The sequence below is a fragment of the Corticium candelabrum genome, chromosome 2 (assembly GCF_963422355.1).
Source record: "Corticium candelabrum chromosome 2, ooCorCand1.1, whole genome shotgun sequence".
In the NCBI taxonomy this organism is placed as follows: Eukaryota; Metazoa; Porifera; class Homoscleromorpha; order Homosclerophorida; family Plakinidae; genus Corticium; species Corticium candelabrum.
The window spans coordinates 8,511,423-8,523,208 of NC_085086.1; the positions used below are offsets into that span (position 1 = coordinate 8,511,423).

Genomic DNA, 11,786 nt, shown 5'->3' on the forward strand with positions numbered 1-11,786 from the left:
TTATTAATCATAGGCGCGCATGCGCTAGCGTTACAGTACTCTTCTACTACACACTCACTGAAGTAAAGACTGCATTCCTACAATTGATATTAAACGTTTACGACGAGTAAGCATCATTGATTACCACTTGAAGTATTTCCGAGTACGTCTGAGTATAATCAGGAGACGTCTTCGCAGTCGATGAAGCTACAACGGAGTCTACTGATTCATAGTAAGCGTCGTTTGATACCATAGAAACGGTTTTCGAAGCCATATCGGTACTCACAGGCCCCTCCTCGTCAAGCTCCAGCTGTTGATGCTGATATCTTTTATATCTAATAAAAGCAATGATAATAATTGAGAGCACGGCTGCCACTGAGATTGAGCAAGCAATAGTAATGGTATTGAAGTTTAGTGAATTGAAATGTTGATGACAGCTGTCGTTGCAATTGCATGTGCCATTAATGCATATGCCATGAGGACTACAGGAGGCGTTCAAACACGATCTAATGTGGCATAGATCTCCACTGTAACCAGGATCACAAACACATATTCCATTGCTACACGTGCCGTTGGAACCGCAGGATATGTTAAGGCATGGATCAAAAGTTTGGCATCTAGTTCCGCTGTAACCAGGACTGCAGAGACATTGTCCGTTGTCACACGTACCGTGAGAACCACAGGAAACGTTATGGCAGATATCAAATGTTTGGCATCGATCCCCACTGTAGCCAAGATCACAAACACACACTCCCGTGGTGCACACGCCATGGGGACCACATGAAATGTTGTGACAACTATCAAGAGTTTGGCATCTATCCCCACTGTAACCTGGTCTGCAGAAACATTCTTCGTCTTTACATATGCCTTGAGAACCACACGAAGTGTTATTACCACATCGATCCAATACAGTTTCGCACGTATTTCCGGTGTAACCGACGTCACACACACACCCGCCTGATGTGCACGTGCCGTGAGAACCACAGTAGGCAGCACCACACCCACTCATACATTCGTGTTCTATCCCGATCGACAGACTGCAGTCGAAAAACTCATTCGTACATCGGATGATGATATACAGGACTGTACCCTCAGCAAACATGTGGGTACCGCTACTGCTAAAGCACGTCGCTTCAACACTTTCATCATTAAAGGGACCAGACGAGAGATCTTGGAAATAATGATATGCTACCCCAGAGGTCAAATTGTTGTAATTGTGTTCGTCCACAACTGTAACGGTAAATTCATCGTCGACGAGGCTCTTTGTCGATGCGACACGAATGAAAGAAGAGGACGCCTTCAGTTGTTGGTTTGTCTGGCACGATCGTCTGTAGACTTTTCTTGCCCCAGGATCGAGATCAATTCCGATGTCACACCCTTGAGGACAGACGCTACACGACGTCGAGACGGATCGCGAGAAGGCCACAACGCAGAGCACCAAATACAGCAGCCTCATCTTGTTCGACCAGGAAAATTTGTGATGCGCATGCGCAAAATGTGGTTGCAATTTCTTGTTTCAAAACGCGTGTGTCGTACACTTTTAGATAAACAAATAGGTTAGTGTTAATTTACTACAAGAAAATAAAAGCAAAGAGCAACTTGAAGGGTCAAATAGTTTGTATACACGATGCAAGAGCATTGCATCTAGTAGGTACACTATGAGTGGCGTTTGATTCTGTACACCTATTTATAGAATTTTCGTTTTCATGCTACATTTTTGCAAGCATTTTAAATTTTGTTTTAATGAAAGTGTATGACAATGGAGCAATTACGCCTACGATGAACAACAAGTAAAGGGTCATTCATATATATAGTGTTAGTAAAATAGAAATTATTTTGGCAGATTGCTGTAAACAGAACACTCTCACAACCCTTGCTGTCTAGTTTGTTCGCGACTTTAAATTTTATTCCTAAACAAAGTTTTCTAGATCTGACGTTGCACATGACATTGTTACGCAACAGAAACTGATGACAACAATTTATGGAATGTATAATGCCATGCACTATGTAATCACACACACACACACACACACACACACACACACACACACACACACACACACACACACACACACACACACACACACACACACACACACACACACACACACACACACACACACACACACACACACACGTCTACATATCCTTTTAACAGAACTTTTACCAAGACAGTATGTCAGAAAAGCACGATGCTATGACATTTTTGTTGTCATTCATGTAGTTTACATATTAAGCTATTTTGCATTACTTTGCATATCACGGGTATATGCAAACAAGCCAACGTATGCGATGAAACTATTAGAGATCTTTAGTTCAACCTTGACGGTAAACAGACAATGGACCGGAAGCCTTAAGGAAAACCGCGCAAACTCTAACTTTGAACTACACCTAGCGATATAATCTAAAAGACGTCATTTTCATTTTAGATTTGCTTTCGTTGCTGCATGCTTTTCATGTGATTACAGATCGAAACTATTCAATTGCATGCGTAGATTAACAAAAGACAACTACATGAGGTTGATGACATTTAACAACAAAACGTTGGATCAAGAATTGCTATAAAAGAATCCGGGACAAAGAATGATTGTTATATCTACCTACTTTGAGTGCTAAAGATCTAGACGATTTGTGGTGATATTTTTACTGACCACTTGCAATCATTGTCGAAGTGAGGGTTCTACAAGCACAACAGATGAAACGCGATCTGATGCATGCAAGCATGCTAAAAACGGATAACTTAAATATGGATATCAAAGATTGAGTACAGCATGGCATTGGTACCACTGCATCCTACGACTACGTACCCACGTATGCCTTTAGGGTGTGAGGCGCATCCCACTAAACCTACACTGCGCGTTTCTAACGCTACAGACCGCTAGCAAAACGTATAAACGTAAACGCAACTGAAATTCTACCATTGTGTGGTATATCCTATAGCTGACATTAAGCCAGAGATGTTAGCTGTAACACAGACAGCAAAAAAATTAGACCAAGATGGTAGACGGTTGCGAAATACTAATTGGGATGTGAAGTAAAAAATCCAGGGTTTTCCCTTCTGTTGTCACGAGACATCAAACCATAACAAATTTCTCAACTGAAGCCAAAGAACAAGAAACAACAATATCTGGTAATTGTTAATTCACAAAGTAAAACGTAATCATTTTATGATGATAAAATACTGGCACTCTACAGTTGCTCTCGCAGTCGTCATGCATGATCTCTGCAAAGCATTCCTCTATCTCAAAACCGAATTAGAATTGAACCTGCAGTTTTAGTGTTAGCTTCTACGTATTAGCAGATAGTCTGACCGCAAGCACTGTTGCATGTGTCGATAATCATGAGCAAGAGTACATCTGTAGAGGCGGTATTGCAATTGAATGGGCCAGTGACTTGTGGTAATAATGGCAACTGGAGTAAGAATACTCCCATGACTATTATATCAAACCTTTACTTTACCACATATACGACAATGTTTAGAAAAAAGTGTCACTGTCTTTCAAACCAATAAATTTAAATTTATGGTGTTTGTCAGTAGAAAGACGTCACAGATGACTCGTATATGGTAAGTGTGTGTTCTAGATCACCGTCAAGCGTAAACACGATTTGTGTACAATATTGGCTGAAAGTCTAGAACACCGTTATAAACAACAGACTCTTAGTGTACGGTTTCCCACTTCGCGAAATATATATGGCAATGTATACATACGGGTTATGCACTAACCCGTATGTGTATTCGCCCGTATCAAAGGACATCATGGTGTGTGCTTTTTATATACATTAGTCTCTCACATGATGCCATTAAAGTTTTATGCTGAATTATTACTAGAGCAACAACAAAATCCACTAGCAGTATTGCAGAGTCTTGACAATGCTAACTAATCATCAAGAGGTTTGAAAAAATACCATTGACACTAGTTGCCAATTATTCTATGCTGCACCAAAAGTTTAAAAAGTTCTTTTCTGCTTTTTTTAGCACATGAGGACAAGAAAAATTATTAGCACAAGAATTAGTACGAACCATATTAAATCGGGAGATACACGGGACAAGATAGTTGTATAATTTGTTGATTCTAGATTTGATGTGGTTGCTTTTTGGCACTTGCTTTTACTGTAGAGAGGAAGGCGATAATACTTTCCATAGCTACATGTACCGTAAGGACCGCAAGAAATGCCATGGCACTTATCAAAATGTTCACACTTATGACCGTGGTAATCAGGAGAGCAGAAGCATTCTCCGTTTTTACAGATGCCATGAGAACCACAAGAAATGCCATAGCAGGTATCAAAATGTTGACAGCTCTCCCCACTATAACCAGGAATGCAAAAACACACTTTATCGTTACATATGCCGTGAGGACCGCAAGAAACGCCATGACAGTTATTAGTATTTTGACATGTATCCCCACCGTAACCAGGACTGCAGAAACATACTCCATCTTTACATGTGCCGTGAGAACCACAAGAAATATTATGACAACTATCAAAATGTTGACATCTGTCTCCACTGTAACCGGCATTGCACAAGCATACTCCATCGTCACACGTACGGTGAGAACCACATGAAATGTTATGGCACTTATCAAAATGTTCACATCTATCTCCACTATAACCAGAACTGCAGAAACATATTCCATCTCTACATTCGCCATGAGAACCACAAGAAATGCCATAACATTTGTCCACTATGGTTTCGCACCTATCTCCAGTGTAATTGACGTTACAAACACACTTTTTTGAAATGCATTTGCCGTGAGAACCACAAAATACATTGTCACACACATCCACACATTTGAAATCTACGCCCATCAACAGATCGCATGAAAATTCCATATTTGTACACATGAGGACGATATACAAGACTGTACCCTCATCAAATGTGCGCGCACTGGTGCTGTTAAAGCACTTCGTTTTTGCGTTTTCGTAGTTAAAAGGACCAGACGACAAGTGGCTCAAATAGGTATAGTCACGTGATCCAGAAATCAAAGTGTTGTAATGCACTTCTTTTTCAACTGAAGTAACAGAAAACTCCCCGTAGTAGTCGTTCGCTGCTACTCGAATTGAAGACAACTGTATTTCTTGGTTCCTTTTGCATGAATATGTGTAGCCTCGGTACGTCCTACGTGGTAGTATGTGTCTGCTGCATCCTTGAGAACAAACGCTACATGACGTTGAGAGAGAACGTGAAAAACCCACAACGCAGAGCATCAAGCAAAGCCAGACCATCTTGTTTGATCAGAAAACAAACGTAATGCGCATGCGCATGCAAGGGGATTCTAACTCAGCTTTCGTATCTACTATCGCTATACGCTAAATAATACGCTTGTACGCAAATTACGTTCAAACACTTACTTTAAAGTCGCTAAAGACCAAAAATAAGAAGGTAATGCAACAAGAGGCCACACCCTAAAGTCACACCTACACACCACACACGAACGAACTCTGATTGTCCTAAGCAAATTCGACAAAACTGTGACGTTGTGTGAACGTGAAACCGTCGCTCGGAGATTTGGTCAATCTAGTGTTATGCGGTAGCACGTGGCAAGCTAGGGACAAGCAGTCGAAGCAACGCTAGATAATTTGACTATCAGGGGACCTCCTGCATGCGTCAAAATCGGAAAGCAAAGTCTGTGGTAGAGTAAACAGCATCTGCGAAGGGCGTTTACCGTATTCAATGCGTAAGGGAATTTCCCTAAAAAGTAATTAGTGTTGTTTATATGATAGGTATAGTATAATACATGTATAATACAATTATTAATCTATTATGTTTGTAGCGACAATTGTTCAATTGCGAGAAAAAAGAAATACGCTAAGGCAATACAACCGAGTGTGTATGCATGTGGTAGAGGCGGGGCCACTGGGAGCAAGTACCCACCCTGTTTGGGAAAACTTTCTTCTAGGTAGTGAATTGATCTACTAGAGTCATTGATACGTACTTAAAGTCATTAATAAAACCAAAAGGGCACGCCTTTAAATCTGAGCCTACAGGGTTCTACAACTACAAAACACCTGGACCTACTACTGTGCATCTAGAATACCTGCAAGTGCGCATGCTCACTGTACTAGACACACACACACACACACACACACACACACACACACACACACACACACACACACACACACACACACACACACACACACACACACACACACACACACACACACACACACACAACCCCGCTTTTGTTCCCCCTGTCTCGCAAATCCCAAATACGTCAATGACTGACTATTGTATCATTATTTTTGACCACAAAACATAAGAGTATAGGTACATACTTTGTTTCTTTGAGCAGACATCTTCCTGAAAGCAAGTTTGCTGCTTGTACTTTAGCATGACACTGCATAAGAGAACCATGGACCTCCAATTCATTTCTCTCAAACGTCATAAAGTTGTACAGCATGGTAGCAGGTAACGGTGGCCCTTCAATCTCCTGGAAAGTCTTATGGCAATAACTTGACTATACTTTGGGCTGTTGTTACCTTGACAACAGAACCAAACTTAGCTCTACAGTTTTTGACTCCAAGAGCCTCTAAGAATTTAAGTCACTTGTACCTTTAACTGCAATAAATGAATGCGATAAACAAAACTTGAGTAGACGTGTTGAAGTCCATGCATACGCCTTAATTAAGATGCCCTAGACACTAGATGCATGCGCAATTGCACTCTCCTTCTATATCTATCTAGATGGTTATATCAAAAATCGGGCTTCTTCCGACTACAATATCAAATCTGAAGTCTACATTTAATTCAGTTGGCTCCGAGTTCTGAATGCCTCTAAATGACACACCCACATGTCACTGTGATATCTAGCCATTTTATTCTAGAGTGTGTGGGCAGAAAGGTTACCAAGCAGGCGACTACTACAGCAATATGAGTCTCAAAGCGTGCGCGTGTCCGCGGAAACGCTTTAAACACTTGTAGATCCGCCACTGTTTCCTGTATTTGTCTGACAGACGAATAGAAATTAACTTGGACGCAGTAAGACGTCTATCTATGACTACACTTTTGATATCAACATGCAATGTTTCTCATCATGGCTAGATATTTGCTGCTGCTGCTTCTGACGTGCCTTCTACTCGTTTCAAGTAATAACCCACGTACTTCAATTTACTATTCACCCTCAACACTGTATGTCTAACTCATTAGCTAGGACTACGAAATAGCACTCTATGCAACACTGTGCTACGTAGTAAGGCTTTCTGAAAAGCGAGATGACAGTTGCAATGTTGTGTATAGCAATGTTTAGTCAGAGGCCAAAACTTTCTTTTGTCTATTTTTCTATATTTAAGTCTATTTTATGTCTATATTTAAGCAACAAGAATTATAGAAGTTGACGGTCCCCTTTTGTAAACCGAGTCTACTACAGCCCCACAGTACACCTCTCACAGCGTCAATGAACTTAATACAACGAGCTTTAGTAACGAACAATTACAATTTATTTTGTACATAGAAAACAAGTAGACCTCTGACTGCATGAAATGGGTCGGTTCGTTTGCACCCCCGAACCCCAACGAGTATGCGCCTGGTGTATACACTTTACATTGTGCTAGGCAGCCATTTTCTCTACGACGTTTCTAAGATGGAATTACCAAGCAGACGATTACTACAGTTATCCGTGCCTCTAGGGCTGTGTCGGCGGAATAAACACTCATAGATCCGTTACTGTTTATTGCACTTGTCAGACAAAAGATTAGAAATTCGACGTAATAACATGTTTACGCCTACACTTTTGATATCAACAGGCGACGTTCTGATCATAGCAAGGCGTTTGCTTCTGACGTGCCTACTACTCGTTTCAAGTAAGAACTTCGATTTATTAGGCACAACCAACACGTTGTAATTCATCACACCACCAAGTAGCACTAGCACACTACGCAACACTACTAGCTGCATGAGAAAATGTTACGAGTCTCTTAAAAAGCGAAACGACAGTTGAAATGTTGAGCAGCCACATATAATTAGCAGCGTTTCGTAGATTAATTTGAGAGAGCAAAACTGTTGTATTTGCTTTATGTCCTTTCATCACCACTCATTGTCAAGTGCTGATCATCACCGGATGCCAACAATCTACTTTGTTGGCGGCCTAATTTCCTTCCTAAAATTAAGCTTTCTGACGTCGTGCATGGCAATGTTGCGCAACAGCAACTGATGACAAAGACTTGCGTATAAATTTTTGCATACAATTAAGTCAACCTACAATGGAAATATTGGAGAACAGTTCAATTGGGTCGATAAACAGACAGTAGACAGGAAGTCTTAAGGAAAACCACACAAACACTAATTTTAGACAACACCTGCCGATATAAGTTTAACGTTTAGATCTGCTTCCGTTGTTACCGCAGAAATTAGTATGCCTTTCATCAGATTACATCTATCGAAGCAATCTAATTGCATGCGCTAACTAGCGAGAACCGACTACAAAAATTTGATAAATTTAGAACACAACATTGGATCAATTCCGATTACAGTTGAGAGCAAGGGCAAGGATCTACGTAGAGGGCTGAAATGCTTGCTAATCGATTTGTGGTGATAGTCTTTTCTGACCACTTGCAATCATGCACTGCATGTCGAAATGTTGGTTTTACAAGCACAACAGATGAAACCCCATACGAAAACGAAACAAACGTCAGATATTTAGATCTCAGAGACGTACAGCAAAGCATTTGGTAGTTCTAACTGCATCTTACGTGCGAGGCGCATCCTATGCACATGCACTGCGTGTTTCTACGTTACAAACGGTTAGTAAAATGCCTAAAGCATAGAAGCGGTAGCCTTGTATCTTTATGTGTTCTATCCTGGCAGAAACGAAGCCAACGAAGCTAACTGTAACAAATAGCAAGAAAAACTAGGAGGGGACGACGGCATAGGGTTGCGATATACTAGGTGAGATGTGAAGTAAACTAATCCGGGGTTTCCCTTCTTAGTCCCCAGACGACAAATCTTAATTAACGAATTTCTCAAGTGCAACCAACAAGATACAACAAACTGAAGTAAGACGTACATCATTCTATATTGGTCTGCACGAAGATACCCCTACTAGTTGACTTAAATTCCTCTCACTGGTGTCATAGTCCTTGTAAAGCCTTTGTCTATCTTAAAATTTACTTAAACGTATAACTACGGCAGTTTTAGTGTTATCGCCTACGTATTAGCAGGTAGTATGATTAGCAAAACACCACATGTGTCCAGGATCTCAGCAAGTGTGCATGTATAGATGGTAATCGCAATTGAGTAGCCAGTGACTTGTTTTTATCATTGCAATTGCAGTCAGAATATACTGATGGCTGCATGCACAACAAAAAAGAAGAAATACCAAAAAGAAAAGATGTTATCAAAAAATTAATGCAACACAATGTGTTAATTAAGTTTAATGCCCATCATCATGCATCAGCCTTAGGACTTTATTTTTATACAATTAATTGACATTGTCATTGTTATATACAATTGACATGAAACGTTTTCTTTACCACAAGCATGTCAACGTATAGAAGTGATATTTAAAACTGGGTATTTTTGTCGGTATGTCTGTTTTGATAGCCTACGTAACAATGCCCCATATATCGCAGAGTGTTGAAAATCACTGTCAAGTGGCGTAAGTACACGATTTATCTACAATAAAGGCTTATATACTGTAAAAATTGCATAAAAAGTGATGTTTGATACAGTTTTTATACGCCGAAGAATGAACGGTTACATATACGGGTCGTACACTAACTCGTCATACACTTGCCCGTATCAATAGACAGCATGGATAACGGTAGTCTCTCACATGACATACGGCCTTTACACATGCGATTCAGGTGTACATTATCTAATTGTTAACAACGCCTGCGTTCAAATTATCTCAAACAATATTACTAGATTTACAACTAAAATCCACTAGCATCGTCATGCATTGCAGAGTTCTTGAATTTTGCTGACCAATTAGCTTACCATCAAAGCTTGAAACGAAAATGTCAAATTTTGTTGACACTGTTGCCAATTATTCTATGATGCATCAAAATTTTAACAAAGAATTGAAATCCTTCCTGAAAGTGTTAGAAATGACTATAAGGGAGTCTGGCATTTTTGGAAGAAACTGGCACACAGGCTTTTTTTGCTCATTTCTGTTTTTACCAGTAAACGAACAATTAGCAGCAAACGTATTACGAACGACATCAAATCGACAAGTACACTGGAAGAGCTAGCTGTATTTCTTTTTTACCCTGAATTTAATGTTTTAGTATTTTTGGCAATTGCTTTTGCTGTAGAGAGGAAGGCGATAATACTTTCCGTGGCTGCATGTGCCATAACGACCACAAGAAATGCCATGGCACTTATCAAAATGTTCACATTTTTGTCCGTAGTAATCAGGAGAGCAGAGACATTGTCCATTTTTACAGGTACCGTGAGAACCACAAGAAATACCGTAGCAGGTGTCAGAATGTTGACAGCTCTCCCCACCATAACCAGGAATGCAAAAACACACTTTATCGTTACATGTGCCGTGAGGACCACAAGAAATGCCAAGACAGTTATTAGTATATTGACATTGATTTCCACCGTAACCAGGACTACAAAAACATACTCCATCTTTACATGTGCCGTGAGAACCACAAGGAATATCAGGACAGCTACTAAGATGTTGACATTTGTCCCCATGGTAACCGGCACGGCACAAACATACTCCATCATCACATGTGCCGTGAGAACCACATGAAATGTTATGACACTTATCAAAATGCTGACATCTATCTCCACCATAACCAGAACTGCAGAAACATACTCCATGTTTACATACGCCATAAGAACCACATCCTTGTAAAATGCCATCACATTTATCAACTACCGTTTCGCACGTGTTTCCAGTGTAATCGACGTCACAGACACACTCTCCTGATACGCACTTGCCGTGAGTACCACACGAAATGTTAGCACAAATATCCACTAGGATTTCGCACGAATTTCCAGTGTAATCGACGTCACAGACACACTTTCCTGAAATGCATTTGCTGTGAAAACCACAAGATACAGTATCACACAAGCCCACGCATTCGTAGTCTATGCCGATCGACAGATCACATGAAAGTACATAATTGATACAAAAGATTACGATATACAAGACTGTATCCTCAGGAAATGTGTGCGTACCGGTGCTGCTAAAGCATGTCGTTTTAGCTCTACCGTTTGCATAGGGGCCAGACGACAAGTCGCCGAAATAGTTGTAGGGTGTTTTATGAATGGCAACCATTTTGTTGTAATTGTCTACATTTATAGCTGTAGTAACAGTAAATTGATCTCCGTCGTTGTAGTTCGATGCAACACGAATAGAAAACGAAGACACCTTTAGTCGTTGGTTTGTTTCGCAAGACCGTGTGTAGACTACATCCTTCCAAGCTTCTAGGGAGACTCTGATGCCACATCCTTCAGAACAAACGCTACATGACGTTGAGAGAGAACGTGGAATGGCCACAACGCCGAGCATCAAGCAAAGCCACCTCATCGTAGACAATCATAAACCTAGCGTAATGCGCATGTGCATGCAGCAGGATTCTACCTCAGCGGTCGTACTAGTGCCTAAGCTCATTGACGTAACGCGAGTACGCAACAGAAATCGAGGGACACATTTCAAACGCATATACCTAAATTTCGCTTCAAATCTAGACTAGGAAGGTGGTGAAACAAAGACCACACCCTAAAACCACGCCCACACATTACATACGCATTTACTATGTCTGTTATAGCTACGCAAATTCGACAGAACCTTGACGTTGTGTGGACTTGGAACTATTACTCAAAGATTTGGTCTATTTAATGTTATGCG

At 40.5% G+C, this 11,786-nt stretch overlaps 2 protein-coding genes across 2 annotated transcripts; both read right to left on the bottom strand.

Moving 5' to 3' along the window:
* On the bottom strand, positions 1-1,435 carry LOC134176466 (teneurin-1-like). The gene has a single exon (XM_062643136.1). The coding sequence runs from the start codon at positions 1,433-1,435 to the stop codon at positions 98-100; it is 1,338 nt and encodes a 445-aa protein (XP_062499120.1). The 3' UTR covers positions 1-97.
* Positions 1,436-3,799: 2,364 nt separating this feature from the next.
* LOC134176124 (uncharacterized) lies at positions 3,800-5,099 on the bottom strand. Its single transcript, XM_062642802.1, has one exon. It carries the CDS (start codon positions 4,650-4,652, stop codon positions 4,053-4,055), a length of 600 nt encoding a protein of 199 aa, XP_062498786.1. The 5' UTR covers positions 4,653-5,099; the 3' UTR covers positions 3,800-4,052.
* Between the last annotated feature and the right edge of the window lie 6,687 nt (positions 5,100-11,786).